General features: G+C 43.4%; 1 protein-coding gene across 2 annotated transcripts in view; it reads left to right on the top strand.

The window, feature by feature from the left end:
* The window catches only part of UXS1 (UDP-glucuronate decarboxylase 1), a 96,280-nt gene that overhangs the window by 36,049 nt on the left and 38,183 nt on the right, over positions 1-22,048 (top strand). For both annotated transcript variants that reach the window (XM_025869096.2, XM_025869095.2), the window contains exon 6: positions 12,553-12,733. In XM_025869096.2, coding sequence (XP_025724881.1) covers positions 12,553-12,733 — 181 coding nt within the window. The remainder of the gene's footprint in view (positions 1-12,552; positions 12,734-22,048) is intronic.

The following is a 22,048-nucleotide window of genomic DNA, read 5'->3' as shown; positions in this document are numbered from 1 at the left end:
TTTCATCACTCCAGAAAGAAACCCATCCCTGCTGTCAGACATCCTCCTCCCAGCTCCTGGCAATCACTGAAACTACTTTCTGTCTCAGTGCATTTGCCTGTTTTGGACATTTCGATGAATGAAATGATACAATATGTGGTCTTTAATATCTGATTTCTTAAACTTAGAGTAATGTTTCTAAAGTTTACCCATGCTATAGCACAAATCAGTACTTCATTCCTGTCTGTTGCTGGATAATATTCCGTATTATGGATGTACCACATTTTGTTTGTCCATTTATCAATTGATGGACATTTGGGGTTGTTTCTATTTGGAGGCCATTGTGCATAACGCTGCTATGAAACATAGGTATACAAATTTTTGTGCAGACATAGTTTTTTGGTTCTCTTGGGTATATACCTAGTGCCCCTGGCTGATGAGACTAATCATGTCGCATTGAATTGTCTTGACACCCTTGTCAAAAATCAGCTGACCATACATGAAAATTTTTTTTCTAGACTCTTAGTAGGTCTGTTCCATTGATCCTGTCTGTCCTTATGCCAGTACCACTGTGTTGGTTACTGTAACTTTATAGTAAGTTTTGTAAGTTTTGAAATTGTGAAGTGTGAGTTCCCCCACTTTGTCTTCTTTTTCAAGATAGTTTTGACTATTCTGGATCTCTTACAGTTCCTGGTGAATTTTAGGATTAGCTCATCAAGTTTGTTTAAAGAAGCCACCTGAGATTTCGATACCACCTTGGATCTGTGGATGAATTGGGGCAGTATTGTCATCTTAATATTGTCTTCCAATCCTTGAACATGGGGTGTCTTTCTATTTATTTAGGTCTTCATTAATTTTTTTAACATTCTTTTTGTAGTTTTCAGAGTGTAAGTTTTACACTTTTGTTAGATTTTTTCTAAAGTGTTTATCCTTTTTGATAGCATAAATGGAATTATTTTTTAGTTTCATTCTTGTATTTTGTATTGCAAGTAAATAGAAACACAATAGATTTTTGTATTTTCTTACACCCTGCAACTTTGCTGAAATCATTGGGTTCTAATAGTTTCAAGGAGATTCCTGAGGATTTTTTATGTACTGTTCAAGATCATGCTGTCTGCAGTTATGGGGGGTTTACCTTCTGCCTTAACAGTATGGATGTTTTCTATTTCACTTCCTTGCCTAATTGTCCTGGCTAGAACCCCAGTACAGGGTTGAATAGAAGTGGGAAGAGCAGACATCCTTGTCTTGTTCCTCATCTTAGGGGAAAGCTTTTAGTCTTTCACCGTGAAGTGTGATGTTAGCTGAGAGGTTGTCATAGATGCCTTCTATCAGGTTGACCAGATTCCCTTTTAGCCCTGGTTTGTTCAGTTTGCAACCGATCTTGCATATCTGGGATAAATCTCTTTTGGTTAATGTATAATCCTTTTTTATATACTGGTGGATTTGATTTGCTAGCATTTTGCTGAGGATTTTTATGTCTGTATTTATGAGAGATCTTGGTCTATAATTTTCCTTTCTTATGATGTCTTTTGCCGCTTTTGGTAGGTATCAGGTTAATAATACTGACCCCATAGGATAAGTGGGAAAGTGTTCCCTCCTCTTCTATTTTTTAAGGTGAATTTCTGACAATTTGGTATTAATTCTTACTGAAGTGTTTGGTGAAATTCACCACAGAAGTTATCTGGGCTTAAGCTTTTTTTGTTAATTTTTTTAACATTGCTAATTCAATCTCTTGTTATAGATCTATTTAGATTTTCCATCTCTTCTTAAGTTAATTTTGGTAGTTTGTATCTTTTTAGAAATTACATTGCTTTAGCTGCCTACCCTAAGTTTTGGTGTGCTGTTTCTTCATTGTCACCCATTTCAAAGTATTTTCTAATTTTCTTCGTAACTTTTTCTTTGACCCTGTAGTCATCTGCCAGTGTGCTGGTTAATTTCTGCGTACTTGTGAATTTCTCAGATTTCTTTGTTAATTGATCTAATTTCATTCCACTGTAGTCAGAGAACTTACATTGTATGATTCAATTCCTTTTAAATTTAAGGCTTATTTTATGGCCTAGGATATGGTCTATGCTAGATAATATTTCATGTACTCTTTTTTTTTCTTTTTTTGAATATTTTATTTTTGAGTAATCTTAACACCCAGTGTGGGGCTTGAACTCACAACCCTGAGATTAAGAGTCTCATGCTCCACCAACTGAGCCAGCCAGGCACCCCTCATGTGCTCTTACAGGGACTGTGTATTGTGCTGTTGTTGAGTGTTCTATAGAAATCTGTTGGGTCTAGCTGGATTACAGTGTTTTTCAAGTCCTTCATTTCCTTGTTAATTTTCTGTATAGTTCTGTCCACTACTGGGAGTGAGGTGTTGATGCCTCCAGCTATTGTTGAAATCTCTAGTTCTTCCTTCAGTTCTTTCAACTTTTGCTTTGTATATTTTGGGTTTCTGTTAGGTATATAAATGTTTATAACTGTTACTTGATGGATTGACCCTTTTGTCATTATAAGATGCCTCTCTTTATCTATTAACATTTTTTTTGTTTTAAAGTTTATTTTGTCTGATATCATAGCCACTCCAGCTTTCTTATTGTTTTTGTGCTATGTGTTATACTTTTTTACATTCAACACATTGTATCATCCAGTCTTCAGTGTGTTCCCTTAAGAGTTTATATGGTTGGACCTTGTTTTGTTTTATTTGTTTCCAGTTTGGCAGTTGCTGCCTTTTGGGTGGTTGGCTTAATCCATTCACACTTAATGTTATTACCGACATAGTTGGCTTTATAATTGCCATTTTATTTTGTGTTTCTGGTATACCTCATATCTTTTTTGTTCCTCTGGTCTTCCATTGTTCTTTTCTTATGCATTAAGTAAACCTTTTCTTATGTGACATTTGAATTCCTTTAGTTATTTTTTACTGTATTTTAAAAATTCATTTTGTTGCTATTTATTCTAGTGCTTACCATCTACATTTTAACCTAGGATACTCTACTTTAGCTTTATACTGAGTTCCAGTGAGATATAGAAATGCCATTCCTACATAGTTCTGTTACCCAACCCTTCCTGTGATATTTCTATGAATTTTATATATTACTTTAATCCAAGTTACAAACTCCACAATACATTGTTATAATTATTTTATAATTTTTAAATTTTAAATTTTATCTTTTTTTAATTTTTTTTTTTTTGGAAAAGATTTTATTTATTTATTTGACAGAGAGATAGAGAGCACAAGTAGGCAGAGTGGCAGGCAGAGGGAGAGGGGGAAACAGGCTCTCCACTGAGCAGGGAGCCCGATGTGGGGCTCGATCCCAGGACTCTGGGATCATGACCTAAGCCGAAGGCAGCTGCCCAACCGACTGAGCCACCCAGGCGCCCCCAAATTTTATATCTTTTAAATAAGGTGAGGGAATAAAGGAGAGTAAAGATGTAGTTACAGAATTTGTTACATCATCCTTTTCATTACCCTGTCTAGTTTCCTTCATTTGTTCCTGTGGGTTTGAGTAAACTTTTGATGTCATTGCCTTACAGCAATACAACTCTCATCTACCCTCATCATGCTGTTGTTGTCAAATATATTTCTGTAGTTTACAGGGAAAATAGTACAGTAATATGCATATTATTTTATCCAGTTATTTTGCTGTGGTGGTGATGGTGGTAAAATATACATAACACAATTTATCATCGTACCATTTAAGTATATAGTTGTGTGGCTTTAAGTATGTTCACATTGTTGTGCTATACAATTTGGTCTTTAAATCGATTAAGAGTAGAAAGGAGAGAGTGTCATTACATTGTCTTTTATAATTACCTAATTACTCTTATTTGTTCCTCCCCCTTTTGTTTCCTGTGTGGGAAATGCTGCCTGGCATCATTTACTTTCAGCCTGAAGAACATCTTTTAGTATTTCTTGTATGGCGGGCCTGCTGGCAATGAGTACTCTCATTTTTTGTTTATCTATTTTTGTTTTTCAGTTTTAGAAGTTTGGGTTGTATATGAAATTCTTGGCTGACAGTTTTCTTTCTTTTCTCTTCTTTGAATGTGTTGCTCCACTGCTTCCTCCACTAGCTGTGATAGAGAATAGGCTGTTAGTCGTGTCCGGGGTCCCTTGTATGTGAGGAGTCCTTTTCTTTGTCTTCTGTCTACTTTCCACCAGCTGCTGTCACAGTTGCCAGCTCAGTAGCTTAAAACAACGGAAACGGAAACTCTCCCACTACTGGAAGCTAGAATTCTGATGTCAGGGTGTTGGCAGGGCCGTGCTGTCTGAAGTTTCTAGGAGGAAATCTGTTTCACGCCTTTCTCTTAGCTTCTGGTGTTGCCACTAGTCCTGGATTCCTTGTCTTCTTGACACATCCATCCAGTCTTTGCGGCCATCATCACCTACTGGATTCAGGGTTTACCCTACTCCAGTATGACCAGATCTCAACTGATTACATCTGCAGTCACCCTATTTCCAAATAAGGTCATGTTCTGAGATTCTAAGAAGGATATAAATTTTGTAGGGCAGTATTTAACCCAGTACAACTGCTTCCAGAATTTTATCTTTGTCTCTGATTTTCAGCATTTTTAGTATGATCTGACTACATGCATCTGTTTGTGTTTGCATTTATCCTGCTTGGATGGAGTTTGGTCAGCTCCTTGAATGTGTAGATTCATGTGTTTTGTGAGTCTGCAGAAGTTTTCAGCCATTATTTCTTTGAATATTTTTTTCTATTCCTCCCTTTCTTCCTTTCTGGTGCTCCCATTATATGCATGTTCTTGTGTTCATTGGTGCCTCATACCAGTCTGAGGCGATTCACTTTCTTTCTTCTCTCTGCTCTTCAGGTTGCATAAACTCTCTCGATTCATTTTCAGGTTTGCTTTCTTCTGCCAGATCCAATCAGTTGTTGACTCTCTGTCGTGAGTTTTTCTCTTGTCATCCTCCCAATTTCCATTTGTTTCTGTGTTGTAATTGTTCTCTTTTTAGTCTCTGTTTACTTCTTTAAGCATGGTTTCCTCCCATTCTTGTGAACTTGTTTATGCTCCCTGACTTGAGGACTGTTGAATGGGAGAACCGGGCCCTAACACCGGTGGTTTTTGTCGCCTGGTGGTTTTCCCTGGCTCTGGGTCCCACATTCCTTTTCCTTTCCGTGTCTCAAAGTCTTTTGTAGAGAACTGGGTATTTTAGGTAGTATATTGTAGCAGCTCTGGGTACCGTTCTCCCCTTTCTCCAAGCCTTGTTTTATTTTTTCTAGTTTATTTACTTGTTTAGTGACTTGGCTGGTCTCTTTCAGTGATGTCTGCTCCCCTGGAGTATGGGACTCTCTGATGGTCCCTGCTCAGAGGCCGCAGCCTTGGGGATGGATGCAGTGGGATGGCAGTGACCATCTCTTAGCCTGATTGCTCTGTTAAGCTGTCTGCCTTGTGTGGTATCACACTAACCGTTAGGCTCCAGTAATTGCTAGTTGAGCAGACTGTGCTTTGATCAATGCTTTGCATTATAAATTGCTCCTCAGCCTGATTCCGTTAAATTCTGGTCCCTTTGCAGAGGTAGATTTTTAGGCCAGTCTTTGAGGTTTGCCCTGACCCCAAGAGGAGTTTTAGGCGTGTCTTTCCCTGGCTCTCTCTACTAAACTAGCGGTCCTGTGACTAAGCTTGTTCTCATAGAGCTACGAGGCTCTTTTCTGTTGCTCACCACTTAAATCTCCATGGTTTTTGAGACAGCCTTTATGCTTGAACTTTCCCCATTTCTCTTTCAAATTCAGTCTAGCTCTCTGAGGAGAGCTTTGGAGCTCTTGTGTTTTTATTGACTGCCTCTGCCCCCAGGGGAGAATCTCTGAGCCAGTACCGTGGAGCTGGAGGAGGGGGCGACATTCCTGCTTACAAGCAGGGGGCTGGCAGGAGCAGTACCCCTGGTCTTCTTGCCTTGCCTCTCTGGGCATGGAATCCACTCCGTGAGTGAGCTGGGGCAAGGGTGACCACAATCCCATTCGTCTGTCACAGCCTGCCATCCCTGGAGTAGAGCCTCTGCCGCATGAGTGGGAGCTGGAGGAGGAAGGTCTCTCTCAACCACTTGGCTCACGCCTCAGGAATTGAACCTGTGCAGCTCACAGCTGGGGGAAATGAAAAATGTGGGTGGCCTGCCTTTCCTGGTGAGATACCCGGAGCGCCATTGTTCTGGCCACACCAGCACCCACTCTGAACTATGAGGGGGAATGGTGGAAGGTGGGAGTGGGCCATGGCCCATGTGTCACGGAGTCTCTCTGTTCTTACTGAATTTTTGGAGATTTTCTTGAATAAATGTTTCTTCATTTGCTGTATACCCTTAGGACAATTTCCAGAGATTTTAAATGGCTAGGTTTTTGAATTCTCACCAGTTACAGTTCTTTTGCTGGGGACAGGTCTGTGGAGCACCTCACCTTGCCATTCTGTAAGAAATGTCTTATCTGTGACTTTGATATGTAAATGGTTGGTACACAAGGTGGTTTTTTGTTCTTTTATCTGTTATCTAGGCTGTAGGACTATGTATCCCAAACACCAGAGTAATAGTCTTGAATCAATATTAAACTGTGGTCAACCATAATCTCCCTTTTCTTCTGGAAGTTATAGAAAACCTTGCCTTTTTAGTTGGTTTACATAAATCTCACCCTGAGCAGATTCTTAACATCTCTTATACTTGTACACCTATCTTTTGGGGTTCTTTCTTTCTTTCTTTTTTTTTTTTTTTAATGTTTTATTTATTTATTTGTCAGAGAGAGAGCACAAGCAGGGGGAGCGGCAGGCAGAGGGAGAGGGAGAAGCAGGCTCCCCGCTGAGCAGGGAGCCCGACGCAGGGCTCGAGCCCAGGACCCCGGGATCATGAGCCGAGCCAAAGGCAGACGCTTAACCAACTGAGCCACCCAGGCGCCCCCTTTTGGGGTTATTTCTACCATATCAAAAATGCGTCAGCATTTAAGCATGAATTGAGAAATATATCCCTGTCTTCAGCAGCAGAGAAAAGTTAATTTTCCAATATTTCTGCCGCCACATGTCGGAGTGATCAGAATATTTGATGCCCTCCACTAACATATGAACCCTGCACAGTCTTTGCAGGGGTTATTATTATATTCACGTGGGATGATCTTCCCGTCGATGCTGAGTATTACCAAATTTTTTTCACTTTTCACATAACCACAATAAATGGGCTGAATGTCCTTCACCCCTCTGCCGTCGCATAGGTTAATCCACATTTCAGAGTCATCTGGTGTCACGTTGTTGCTAAAACCCAAAGCCTTTTCAATGATTGTGGAAGCCTTGGCACAAAGAAGAGGTTTGTCAGAAAGCCATTCCTCTTGCAGACTTACCAAGCAGCTTGAGTTTGAATGCTGCCCTTGAACTGGACCAGGTTCGCTGCCTGTGAGCGCCTCAAGAGCCGGAAGTACAAGCAGTTGAGATGAGCTCCTAATGGCAGAGCCATGCAAAGCTGTGTGGAGTCCGTTCAGTTGCACTGGAAGAGGTTGCCTGTCCTTTCATCCTACTCTCTCGTTGGGAGCTTAGCTCCTTGTTACTCACAGGGTATCCCTGGGTTTGGCGATTCGTTTTTCCTGGGGGAGCTTGTAAGTGATGAGATTCTGCCAGTTTTGTTTCTGTTTGAAATGCTTGCCTAATGGGGTGAAATTGATTAGGGAGAGACACTGTATAACCACCCAGCTATGTTACATAAATCTTTAAGTATTTTTGATAGAAAGGACTTACTCAAGAAAAACAGTTCAAATGCGTTTCAAAGTATGGTATTTTTTTTTTAAGATTTTATTTATTTATTTGACAGAGAGAGACACAGCAAGAGAGGGAACACAAGCAGGGGGAGTGGGAGAGGGCGAAGCAGGCTTCCCGCCGAGCAGGGAGCCCTGTGCGGGGCTCAATCCCAGGACCCTGGGGTCATGACCTGAGCCGAAGGCAGATGTTTCAAGCAAGGCTAAGGTGCTTCCAGCAAGTTTATGTCACCACTTAAAACTAGTGAAATGTTGGAGGCAATCATGTATAATTTAGTACATTGCGTTTCTGCTAGCTCTGAGTCGTCGCTCAGTTATTTTAGGTGTGGAGATAAAGTTAGCATGCGACAGAACATCTTAGTTTAAGAAACATTTGCATATAGATACAGAGTTACATTTTAAAAAGGTTAAATTTCTTTGAGAAGAGATGTAATTTTTCTGACTTATGAACTGTGGAAGGCTTGGGAAAATGCAGTGATATGAAGGCTATTTCAAATAAAATGAATTTTCATTCCTCGAGTTCAGCACTAATAGAGCTAGGTTTGGAATTCATGTGTTTTTCCTGAAAATTCTATTTTTAAGTCATCATTCAGGTATACAGGTGAGATGTAGGATAATGGTGCTGAGGATAAAACGTGAACCAGACAAATCTACAGGTAGTGGAGAGAATATGAAATTAGGAAGACTTGGAGCTTATTCTTTCATCACTGGTGATCTGGGGATCGTGGTCAGAGACTCAGTTCCCCTGGGTGTCCATTTCCTTTATTTATTTATTTATTAAATTTTATTTTATTATGTTGTGTTAGTCACCATACAGTACATCATTAGTTTCTGATGTAGTGATCCACGATTCATTGTTTTCGTATAACACCCAGTGCTCCATGCAGTATGTGCCCTCCTTAATACCCATCACCAGGCTAACCCATCCCCCCTCCCCGCTCCCCTCTAGAACCCTCAGTTTGTTTCTCAGAGTCCATAGTCTCTCATGGTTCATCTCTCCCTCTGATTTCCCCCCCTTCATTTTTCCCTTCCTTCTCCTAATGTCTTCCATGCTGTTCCTTATGTTCCACAAATAAGTGAAACCATATGATAACTGACTTTCTCTGCTTGACTTACTTCACTTAGCGTAATCTCCTCCAGTCCCATCCGTGTTGATGTAGTAGTTGGGTATTCGTCCTTTCTGAGGCTGAGTAATATTCTGTTGTATACATGGACCACATCTTCTTTATCCATTCATCTGTTGAAGGGCATCTCGGCTCTTTCCACAGTTCAACTATTGCAGACATTGCTGCTATGAACATTGGGGTGCATATGGCCCTTCTTTTCACTACATCTGTGTCTTCAGGGTAAATACCCAGGAATGCAATTGCTGGGTCATAGAGTAGCTCTCTTTTTAATTTTTTGAGGCACCTCCACACTGTGTTCCATACCAACTTGCATTCCCACCGTGTAAGAAGGTTCCCCTTTCTCCACAACCTCTCCAACATTTGTTGTTTCTTGCCTTGTCAATTTTTGCCATTCTAACTTGTGTAAGGTGGTATCTCAGTGTGGTTCTGATTTGAATTTCCCTGATGGCTAATGATGATGAACAGTTTTTCATGTGCCTGTTTGCCATTTGTATGTCTTCTTTGGAGAAGTATCTGTTCATGATTTCTGCCCATTTTTTGACTTATTTGTTTTTTGGGTGTTGAGTCTGAGAAGTTCTTTATAGATCTCGGATACCAGCCCTTATCTGTAGTATCATTTGCAAATATCTTCTCCCATTCTGTGGGTTGCTTCTTTGTTTTGTTGACTGTTTCCTTTGCTGTGCAGAAGGTTTTTATCTTGATGAAGTCCCAAAAGTTCATTTTTGCTTTTGTTTCACTAGCCTTTGGAGATGAATCTTTTTTTTTCTTTTTTAAGATTTTATGTATTTATTCATGAGAGACAGAGAGAGAGAGAGAGAGAAGCAGAGGGAGAAGCAGGCTCCCAAGGAGCAGGGAGCCCGATGCGGGACCCGATCCCAAGACCCTGGGATCATGACCTGAGCTGAAGGCAGACGCTTAACCATCTGAGCCACCCAGGCACCGTGGAGATGAATCTTGAAAGAAGTTGCTGTGGCCGATGTCAAAAGAGGCTACTGCCTCTGTTCTCCTCTAGGATTTTGATGGATTCCTGTCTCACATTGAGGTCTTTCATACGTTTTGAGTTTATCATTGTGTATGGTGTTAGAGAATGGTCAAGTTTCATTCTTCTGTATATAGCTGTCCAATTCTCCCAGCACCATTTATTGAAGAGACTCTTTTTTCCATTGCATATTTTTTCCTGCTTTGTCGAAGATTATTTGACCATAGAGTTGAGGGTCCATATCTGGGCTCTCTATTCTGTTCCCTTGGTCTATATGTCTGTTTTTGTGCCAGTACCATGCTGTCTTGGTGATCACTGCTTTGTAGTATAGCTTGAAATTGGGCAACGTGATGCCCCCAGCTTTGCTTTTTTTTTCAACATTTCCTTGGCGATTCGCATTCTTTTCTTTCTTTTTTTTTTTTTAAAGGTTTTATTTATTTATTTGACAGAGAGAGACAGTGAGAGCAGGAACACAAGCAGGGGGAGCGGGAGAGGGAGAAGCAGGCTTCCCGCTGAGCAGGGAGCCCGATGTGGGACTTCGCATTCTTTTCTGATTCCATACAAATTTTAGGATTGTTTGTTCCAGCACTTTGAAAAATGTCATTGGAATTTTGATCGGGATGGCATTGAAGGTATAGATTGCTTTGGGTAGCATAGACATTTTAACAATGTTTATTCTTCTGATCCATGAGTATGGAACTTTTTTTCCATCTTTTTGTGTCTTGTTCAATTTCTTTCATGAGTGTTCTGTAGTTCCTAGAGTATAGATCGTTTACCTCTTTAGTTAGGTTTATTCCAAGGTATCTTATGGTTTTTGGTGCTATTGTAAATGGAATTGTTTCTCTAATTTCTCTTTCTACAGTTGCATTGTTAGTGTATAAGAAAGCAACTGATTTCTGTGCATTGATTTTGTATCCTGCCACATTACTGAATTGCTGTATGAGTTCTAGGAATTTGGGGGTGGAGTCTTTTGGATTTTCCACATAAAGTATCATGTCATCTACGAAGAAAGAGAGTTTGACTTCTTCTTTGCCAATTTGAATACCTTTTGTATCTTTTTGTTGTCTGATTGCTGTTCCTAGGACTGTGTTGAACAGTAGTGGCGAGAGTGGGCATCCTTGACGTATTCCTGATCTTAAGGGAAAGGCTTTCAGCTTTTCCCCATTGAGGATGATATTCGCTGTGTGTTTTTCATAGATGGATTTTATGAACTTGAGGAATGTTCCCTCTATCCCTATACTCTGAAGAGTTTTAATCAGGAAAGGATGCTGTATTTTGTCAAATGCTTTGTCTGCATCAATTGAGAGGACCATATGGTTCTTCTCTCTCCTCTTACTAATGTGTTCTATCACATTGATTGATTTGCGAATGTTGAACCACTCTTGCATCCTGGAGATAAATCCCACTTGGTCATGGTGGATGATCCTTTTAATGTATTATTGGAGCCTGTTAGCTAGGATCTTGTTGAGAATTTTGGAATCCATATTCATCAGGGATATCGGTCTGAAATTCTCCTTTTTGATGGGGTCTTTGCCTGGTTTGAGGATTAAAGTAATGCTGGCAGCATAGAATGAATCTGGAAGCTTTCCTTCTGTTTCTATTTTTTGAAACAGCTTCAGTAGAATAGGTATTTTTTCTTCTTTGAATGTTTGGTAGAATTCTCCAGGGAATCCATCAGGCCCTGGACTCTTGTTTTTGGGGAGGTTTTTGATCACTGCTTCAATCTTGTTATGGTTATCGGCCTATTCAGCTTGTCAGTTTCTTCCTGTTTTACTCTGGGGAGTTTACAGGTTTCCAGGAAGGTATCCGTTTCATCCAGGTTGCTCAATTTATTGGCATATAGTTGATAATAATTTCTAATAATTGTTTCTATTTCCTTGGTGTTAATTGTGGTCTCTCCCCTTTCATTCATAATTTTATTAGTTTGCTTCCTTTCTCTTTCCTTTTGGATAAGTCTGGTCAGTAGAATTCTCCAGGGAATCCATCAGGCCCTGGACTCTTGTTTTTTGGGAGGTTTTTGATCACTGCTTCAATCTTGTTATGGTTATCGGCCTATTCAGCTTGTCAATTTCTTCCTGTTTTACTCTGGGGAGTTTATAGGTTTCCAGGAAGGTATCCGTTTCATCCTGGTTGCTCAGTTTATTGGCGTATAGTTGATAATAATTTCTAATAATTGTTTCTATTTCCTTGGTGTTAGTTGTGATCTCTCCCCTTTCATTCATAATTTTATTAGTTTGGGTCCTTTCTCTTTTCTTTTGGATAAGTCTGGTCAGTTGGAAAGATAATCGTTTTTTATGACGTTTTTGTGTCCAGTTCAAAAACCACATATGTTATTTGGTAGTTCACCAAATCTCTGCATGTTGCTAATCACTTTTTAAAAGAGTCATTCTGAAACTTTGCAGGAGTAGTGGTAGAATTATATAAGTAATGTTCAGTGTCCTTTCCATTATAAAATAAGAACTTTTTAATGTAAAATTGTCAGAGGAGACATTTGGAAACTTGAAACTATTTTTCTGTACTATTGACTGGGTGGTAGCTTCAATTTTTAGGCTGCCTAGAAGTAGGCAGTAGTATTTGACGACTTGTTCAGGAGGAAGAGCTAAGATGCTGTCTGTAAACTGTTAGTGCCTTCCTTGCTCTCCTTCCAAGTTTTAAATTGTGGCTGCACCAAAGCCAAATCCCCTTGAAGTTGTTTGTCACCGTGTCCTCTTGTGCTTTCTCTGGGAACGTGGGGCGCATGCAGATAACCGGAGGAGCGGGGTTCGTGGGCTCCCACCTCACTGACAAGCTCATGATGGACGGCCACGAGGTGACTGTGGTGGACAACTTCTTCACGGGCAGGAAGAGGAATGTGGAGCACTGGATCGGCCACGAGAACTTCGAGCTGATTAACCACGACGTGGTGGAGCCACTCTACATCGAGGGTGAGTGAAAGGGCACCCTGACAGCGCATTGAGCCTGGTGGGTGGGCTCCCCAGAACAGCCGGCTCCCAGCCAGAGCCTTCTGCCCCGACCACAGTGAGTGGGAGCTGTGCCTCGTTTCTGAAATGGTCTCACTGGGTACAAGGCACTATCCTAGTTTCTGTGATAAAGAATGGTGATGGCACTGTGGGCGTTTGACTGCACTGCCCCGAGCCCTCCGGGCTTTGAGCATCATGGTCTGTTCCAGAAGGGCTTGTATAGTGCTTGACCCTCCCCACTGCATAACACATCCGATGCCTGCCCCACTTGTGCAAAAGTACTTCGAGCTTCCTGCAGGGTGCTGGCTGGTGTGGAATGCTACTTAATAGTGAAATTCCACATCTAAGAGTTTAAAGCCCCAGTAACTTTGCCACTCTCAAGGAGTCAGGGATTGGGGGCTGTAGTGGGTTGGACGGTGGTCCCCAAAAAGATACGTCCATGTCTTAATCCCCGGAACCTGTGAATGTGATTTTACGTGGGGGAAAGGTCTTTGCTGATGTAATGAGGTTAAGGATCTCAAGATGAGACCAGCCTGGGTTCCCCAGGTGAGCCATATTTCCAATGGCGAGTGTCTTTATAAGAGATAGAATGGAGAAGTTACAGATGCATGGGGAGAAGGGCAGGTCTCACAAACACCAACAGAGCAGAGATTGAGACCATGCAGCCCCAGCCCAAGCAAGGAGCGATTCTCCCCTAGAGCCTTTGGGGGAAGCGTGGCCTTGCCAACACCTTGTTTTCTAGAATTGTGGGAAAAGAGATTTCTGGTGTTTTAGTTCACCTAGTATGTGGCACCTCAACTACAACAGCCACAGGAAACTAGGAGGGGAGGGTTTGTCTGAGGTGTGCTGATGAGAACCTCTGCCAGGTGCTTGCTTAACAGGTCTCTTAGGATCACCAGACTTCACGTTCATTCTCATTTAAATCTGACCAGAGCCCTGAGAGGTAAATGGTATCATCCCCCCTTGAATATTTATGGAAAACTGGAATTGGGTTGTGGTCTGCCCCAAGCCATCGGGCTGTTAAGCAGTCAGGCCAGAACTCAGCTGCAGGTTTCAGGCTCCAAAGCTCGATTATCACCTGCCCTCCTCCTGCATGGATAGGGTAGTGTTCTGCTTTTCCATGTTACCCAGTCATGGATATTTTCCCATGTCAGTATGAAGTATCTTGGAGAGCCGGTATAGTTGCTGAGCAGGATTTATCATATGGGTATACCCTGCTTTATTTACTCCTATCCTTAAACGTTCTCCAGTGTTTTATTATAACTATCTTCCTCTGAATTTTGTTTCCTTAATAAAGAGTTTGAATGCGAATTTTGCCAAATGCTGCTATGTCCTCCTTGTTTGATGTTGTCTGTTTCACGAACACAGGAGTAGCATTGAGCATTATCTTCAAAAACTACTAACAAAATAGTTTGCTAATTCGTTAGAAAACACATGGTTCTTTGACTAAAAAAGATGTTTTCTAACAAGTTAAAATTCACACAAATTTAAATAGTTCTTTTACCTTTTCAAAAAAATTTGCTTTTCGTAGGAGTTCTTCATAATAGGAATATTAATCATTTGGTATATATTTAACATTTGCCCCTCCCTCTGAGTCTGGCTTTTGCCTTATAATTCTATTGAAATTTTATAATTATAGTCTCATCTGTTTATTTTCCCCCTTTGTTGTTCTATTTCTTTTATGCTTTAAGTGTCCCAAGAATAGAGAAATATTCAGCCATGGTGTTTTTTGTTTGTGTGACTTGTTTGCTGTTGTTTCTTTAAAACGTAATTATTTAATCCATCGGATTTATTTTGGGGTTAGGCTGTAGTTTGTGAAGTGAACCATATGATCCAGGTAATAGATAAACAGGCTCACGTTCCCCCTGGACCTGATCGTGGGTTTGCTGTGAGGGTTAATGGAGGTAGTGCGCATGATAGGGCGGGCGCTCACAGGCAGAACTGCAAAGTGTGAGAGTCTGCGTGCTGCGGTGAAAGGCCTCGCTCATGGAGTTAAGGTTGTGAATCAGCTGGGGTCAGTAAGACACCGAGATTTCCTGGGGTTATGTGGGTGGGCCCACTAATGACGCGAGTGTTGAAAAGCAGCGGCAGCAGCAGGTGCAGGAGCCAGTTGGAGAGATCTAGCAGAAGGGATGCCTCCGAGAGACAGGCACTGGGGAGGTCAGGGGGCTTGACCCACGGCTGCTGGCTCTGAAGGCGGCCTTGAGCCAGGACCTGCGGGCAGCCTCTGGGAGCTCCCAGGCCACAGCCGGCAGGGAGATGGGGACCTCAGTGCTGCAGCCTCATGCAACTGAATTTTGCCAACAGCTTGACTCACCCACTGGTGGCAGGAACGCAGCCCTGCTGACACCTGATTTCAGCCCGTGAGGGCAGAGAGAACCAGCTGAGCCACACCGCGCCTGGCTTCTGACCTGCAGACCTGGTAGATTATAAGTGGGCATTTTTTTTTTTTTTTAGCCTCTGAGTTTGCTAGGGCATTAGTACAAAACTGCAGGGCTTAGCACAGGGGCTGGAGCCTCGCAAGTGCTCTCCAAATAGTAGCTGCTATTATTATTCCTCTTTTCCCTTTTTTTGCACATGGCAGTAAACATTTGTGAAATGAAACTATAGATCACATAATTTCAGTACTACCAAAACTTAGTAAAAACGGTATGTTGGTAAGTAAATTATCTGCTTTGCCTCTGAGCTTTGACACCAAAACTATTGGAGACCGTTTCTCCCAGTTCTGACTGTAGGCTCCATGTGGAGGACACTCATGAATGCACCGAGTGGACTCACACAAGAAAGGATTCACACTTCTGCCATTTGTTGCAGTGGGAGCGGCACCGTGAGGGAGAGCAGAAGACATTTCTCCACCCCCATAGTCTAAAGCCCGTCTTCCATTACCCTTTCTCCAGCTGTAGCGTAAGATTCTTACACATGCCTGTGACAGTCTCCCCACCTGCTCCCCAACCTCCCCATCTCCTCGATCCTTCTGCCCCTACAGTGCCCACCTGATTCTGAGCCCCGTCCAGGGAGAAGAGCATCCATCATTGGATCCGGCTTGTGGGTACCCTTGTGCGTCTCAGAGGTAGTAACCCTCCCCCTCCCCCCCCCCCCCCCGAAGCCAGATACAGCATGAATTTAACCAGATGAACTCTGTTTGATTTGCTCCCTCCCCTCGGTGTCGTGTTGTCACACAAAGGATGACATGATTTAGGGCACCCTTGAGTGACCTGTCCTCGCCTGTGCTTACAGTGCCTGCCATAATTTACCTCCACTTTAGTTTTTCCTCTGATCGAATGTTACAGCCTGTGCTCATCCTAAGTGGGATTACCATTTGGTTTAATGTGTACGGCGGTCTTTTAGCAGCAACGAACAAGTTAACATGTCCTGTTGATGTGATAGAATTCTCCTCTGTGCAGGAGAGTGTATTACAAAGTATGCACACCCAGCGTTCAATACATAACTCTCCTTTTTCTGAGTAAAAGAAACTCCACTTGATGTGGTATTGACACCATAGCAGGAATGTTTTTCAGCTCTGAAAAGTATTTTGTGGAATTTGTTTTGGTTTATTTGTTTTTCCGGGGCTGGCAAGTTGTTTGGTTTGTAACGGGGTAACAGTGGTGTCACTTAATTTGGCAGTGTCATAGCAGAGCTTCATTAATTTTCCTTCAGCACAGATTTCCTCTTCTTGTTATTTTCAGAGCATAACCATTATGTTTCAGACGCAGAGGCATTAGCGATTCACTGTTGTGGGAAATTAACTGTTGTCTGCACTCAGAACGTGGTGGCGGCCTTGGGAAGGGGGAAAGTGATTGCCACCCACCCGGGGTCGGGGCTGAGAGTGCGGGGGTGGCCACATGGTCATGAATTGTAAAACTGATGAAGGCCAGCAGTGCTGGTGTCATAGCGCTTCTGTTAGAGGCCTCTGCGTCGTCTGGGCTACTCTGTAGAGAAGGAATATCGCTGCTTTGGAGAGAATAATACTCACTGAAATAACTGAATCTGGCTTTATATTGCTTCAAGAGAACTCTGGATTTTTACCAAAGGAGACATTGAAGTTTCAGATGGTGAATCTCGGGAAGGAGTCAAGTTAATTCTTCCAACCCATATATTAAGGGTGCAGGGAAGTTTCAGACAAGCCAGGGTTGGGGGGTCGCGGGGTGTGTTCGGGTTTGGTGAGGGAGGTGCCAGGCCACGGAGATGGTGGAGAGGAGGCTCAGCGTTGGGCAGCCCCTCATTCCAGCCCGGAGGGCTGGGGGGCGGGTGTCAGCCCCAGGCGGGCTCCCTGAGAAGGGAGCATGTCTAGAGAAAGAGCCATGTGATCGCAGAAGCAAGGATTAGGGATGCATAGGACACTGGAGGCTCTTCAGAACAGAGCTGACTCTGCTGGAGGAGGATGGAGGTCTAGCCAATCCCTGACTTACAGTGGTCAGCTTAAAGGATTTTCTGACTTTACAGTGGTGTGATAATAGTACACATTTAGTGGAAACCATACTTTGAATTTTTTTTGAAGATTTTATTTATTTATTTGGGAGGAGGAGAGTGAGAGAGCACGAGTCAGGGGAGCAGTGGAGGCAGAGGGAGAAGCAGACCCCCCGCCGAGCAGGGAGCCCGACGGGACCCCGGGATCATGACCTGAGCCGAAGGCAGACGCTTAACCGACTGGGCCTCCCCGGCGCCCCGTACTTCGGATTTTTAATCTGGCTCTTTTTCTGGGCTAAGGACGTGCAGTCTTGTCCTTTTGTGGCCGCGGCTCCCAGGCGGCTAGCGATCGTGAGGCTCAGCGACTGATACAGGCACAAGCGTTGCGCACCCAGACCGCCCTTCCACTTTCACTCTCAGCACAGTACTCGGTGTTTGAGACAGTCCGCACCTTATCACAGAGCAGGCCTTGTGTTGGAGGACTTTGCACAGCTGTGGGCTAATGTAAGTGTTCTGAGCACATGTAACGTAGGCTAGGCTAAGGTTTGTGTTCAGGAGGTTGTTTTATTAGCACTTTCCCTATGAATATAGTATACTCTCATTATTGGTGCTGTGGGCCATCTGGGGAGTTTGCAAGTACGGGCCATGATGACCCCTCCTTGAGAAGCCACCCAGCATTGCCTTAGACTCATGTCCAGGCTCCCAGTGTATACAGCCTGGGCCTCTCCCAAAAGCTGTCCCAGTTCACTTGTCCACCTTCTGCAGAAGCAGGAATCTTGAAAGCAACATTTCTTTAGAGGACAGAAAAAGACAGAGACACCCATTGCATCATGGGGAGCCCGCTCCTGGAACATGCAGTACCCGTGAGTAAGACGTCCAGGACAATGAAAGCAGAAAATGACAATCGTAAACACTTCATGAATACCCACTGTGTTCCAGGCACTGTTCTAATCACTGTCTATAATTAACGGATTTAATTCTTTCAGCGTATGGGTGAGGTGTAGGCAGTTATTATTCCTGTGTGCAGGTGAGGGGACCAGCGCGTGACCCCCTGTTTCCCAGGTGCAGGGATCCTGTGCAAGGTCAGGAGGGGCGGGCACCAAGCCAGGGAAGACAGGAGAGGCCAGACTGTCACACCCAGATGGCCTGGAGTTGACCATGAATGGGGAATGGAAACTGTTTGCCAAGAGCGCTGGGTCTGTGTTGATGTAGGTGTTTGAGGAGTGCTATTCTGATTCCAAGATTTTTGTTGGATTATAATTTAGAAGTTTTTTTCTCCCATTCAGTTTTTGTTGCAAATGTAAACATAAAATGCAGAGGCAGCAGATCCAAGATCCCCCACTCTGTTGAACTTGGATCCGTGGGGAACTCCTGCAGTGAGGCTTTGGCCTATAGGTGCTTTCTTGCCACGGTGTTATCATGGTGACCCCTGAGCACTTGGAGGGGATTCCAGGGGAGGTGAGGGCAGCTGCCGGCTGTAGCAGGAAATTGACAGGCGGTAGCGCTGACCCGAACTTTTGATCCTGGGGCCAAGCCAGACCTGTGGCATGTACAGTCTTCCCTTTGCCTTAAGTCAATATTATTTGATAATGAAATCAAGGCAAAAAATCACACTCTTGTAGTTCTTTGTGCCAAGAGAAGTTTGGTCTTTACACTGAAAAGTCCTATATCTTCTTAAATCCTGTTTTCCATTATAAATACCGGTGTTGGGGGACAAGGATTAAGGCCACACATTCCATGTGGCAGAGAGGGACATCTTGTGCAGTATTTATGCCAGGGCTCTGGTCTGGACTGCGGGGAAAGAACATGTATAAACAGGAGTATCTTTATGCTGGGATTTCACTGTGTGCTAAATAATCACACAAATTCACAGCAAGAACCAACCTTTTGTTTTATTTTATAGTTTTTTCAAAGCTTCAAGGTGCAACTCCTTGATGGGTATCTTACTAGTTTAGTAAGGTGTGGCTCTGGCACAGGGAAGCAGTTGGACATAGGAACTTATATTAAAAAAAAGAAGAAAGAGAGAAAATCAGAGGGAGATGTAAACATTCAGTTGGCTTTTATGTGGATTTCCCCTTTGGTAGGAGATTACACTTGATTTTTTTTTAACTTTTTTATTGTTATGTTAATCACCATACATGACATCATTAGTTTTGGATGTAGTGTTCCATGATTCATTGTTTGTGCATAACACCCAGTGCTCCACGCAGAACGTGCCCTCTTTAATACCCATCACCAGGCTAACCCATCCCCCCACCCCCCTCCCCACTGGAACCCTCAGTTTGTTTTTCAGAGTCCATCGTCTCTCATGGTTCGTCTCCCCCTCCGACTTACTCCCCTTCATTCTTCCCCTCCTGCTATCTTCTTCTTTTTTTTTCTTAACATATATTGCATTATTTGTTTCAGAGGTACAGATCTGTGATTCAACAGTCTTGCACAATTCACAGTGCTCACCATAGCACATACCCTCCCCAATGTCTATCACCCAGCCACCCCATCCCTCCCACTCCACCCCACTCCAGCAGCCCTCAGTTTGTTTACTGAGATTAAGAATTCCTCATATCACTGAGGTCATATGATACATGTCTTTCTCTGATTGACTTATTTCACTCAGCATAATACTCTCCAGTTCTATCCACGTCATTGCAAATGGCAAGATCTCATTCCTTTTGATGGCTGCATAATATTCCATTGTGTGTGTGTGTGTGTGTGTGTGTGTGTGTGTGTGTGTGTGTGTGTGTATATACCACATCTTCTTTATCCATTTATCTGTCGATGGACATCTTGGCTCTTTCCACAGTTTGGCTACGCTTGATTTTTTTTTATTTTAATTTTTAAAAAAGATGTTATTTGTCGGGGGGCACAAGCAGGGGAAGGGGCGGAGGCAGAGGGAGAAGCAGGCTCCCTGCTGATCAAGGAGCCCGATCCAGGACTCGATCCTAGGACTGCGAGGTCATGACCTGAGCCAAAGGCAGACGCTTAATCAACTGAGCCTTCCAGGTGCCCCTACACTTGATTTTTTTGATGGAGTCTGAACAGTGATTTTGGGTGATCTTGAGTTACTCAATTTTGACACCGTTTTCCTTTTATATTTATGTATCATCTGTGTGTTTTCCAGGCACAGTGTAAACCTATGGAAAGTTGGTTTGTGGTTAGTGTAGCTGCAGGGTGGTTGTTTTCAGAATTGATTTCACGGTGGGGCTGAGCACGCCTCAGCTCTACCCCACCCCTTGCCCATCCTTTTCCCAGCATAAAAATAACGTCCTGTGTTCTAGCAGGAAGGCTGTTTTGGACCTATTTAAGGAAATTCTGTGAAAAAGGAAAACAGTAGTTTGCTTTACTGTTTCCCTTCCTTGATCATTAATTTGAGCTCTTTTAGGGCTCATTGCTTAGGCTGCTATCTTTCTGGCCATGATGATAGCGCATGGCCCTTGTAAATGTTTCAGGATCACAGGAGGGTCACCTGGTGGTCACATTGAGAGGTGCAGCTCCAGGGAATGAATGGCCCTGCCTTTCTTCTGTTTTCTTCCTCTCCTTCCCGGCAACTTAGATTTTGAATGTAATGCCCATTTTTGGTGTACGTGTTTTACGATGCAATTGACATCATTTGAGGGCTTCCTTCCTCCCTGGGCTGTGAGGGTTAACTTTGCTGCTCTGTTAATATTATTCAGTATTTTTGTAGCACTTCTCATTCTGATTATTTACGCTCGTTCTAAAATTCCGCTCCCCCCCCCCCCCGCTCTCCTCTTCACAATTCCTTACCCAAATAATTACTCAACAGCCTCCATTGCTTGGTCCTTTTTAATACGGAAACCAGAGTCACTGTCACTAATACTCCCAGCAGAACACATTCTCATGGGGAAGAAGAGCTGTTGGAAATACTGATTTTGTAAGACTTCAGGTTCTTAAACACCATGCATCAGTGGACATAGTTTTTAGGGCACACCTTAGCCTTTCCAGGTGGGATGACCAGGAAGCTGCAGTCAAGCTGAACCCAGACGTGAAAATACCAACAAACCAGATGGAATAGCTTTTTAGATGAAGAGGCCCCAGTCTATGGCTCATCTCTTCATTCAGCTCGCTTTTAGTGAGCAGTTCCCAAACTGGCCCCGGCCATGGCGGGGAATTGGTTTTCCATCACAGATCCCCAGGGCCATCTAGCCCTTCTGATGCATTAGATCTGCCTGGGAATCTGCATTTGTGTTTTCGCATAGGTAACAAGATGGGGGCACCCTCCTGCTGAGGGCAAAGCTGTGTGGAGAGTCTAAGGAAGAAGAAGGATCGCTTGTTCTCAGGGACTTTTCATCTGGTGAAGAGGACGTGCGGGATGCTCTGGACAGGGCAGAATGCAGTAATTAACCAGTGGCACGGGCAGCGGGCGGGGAGGGTGATTATCCCCGACCAGGGCGTGCAGGAGGGCTCCCCACACAAACTGACATCTGACTTGAGCCTCAAGGGAGAAAGCGTGGGCTCCTGCATACGTGAAGACAGGGAGCAGGTTGGAAATGTTCTTGTCTTTTGCTTGATGTCAGACTTACAAGGGACGAGCTCTCAGGGCCCCCTTTTCTCTAGTCTCTGATGCACTGAAAGACTTTCTTCGCTGCAGATGTTGTCACCTCCAGAGTAAAACAGTGCTAAATGATTTGTTCTGTAAGATCATGACCATACCCTTGATTTAAATGGTCTTTGGGAAGCACGTGGTGGCGGCACCTTTGTGAGCAGATATCTGAAGGGTGCCAGCTCCGGGGGCCAGGCACGCAGGCGTGTGCTCTCCGGGGTGGCACTCAGCTCCAAAGGCCTGGCCAGATTTATTCCTTGGTGGGTCTGGCCCCCTCCTGCTCGAGAATGGAACTGGGGTGTGATGAGGTGTTT

This window comes from Callorhinus ursinus, unplaced genomic scaffold (genome assembly GCF_003265705.2).
Source record: "Callorhinus ursinus isolate GAN/ISIS: 27379988/994484 unplaced genomic scaffold, GSC_fseal_2.0 scaffold10, whole genome shotgun sequence".
NCBI lineage: Eukaryota > Metazoa > Chordata > Mammalia > Carnivora > Otariidae > Callorhinus > Callorhinus ursinus.
This window is presented reverse-complemented; position numbering and strand designations above follow the sequence as displayed.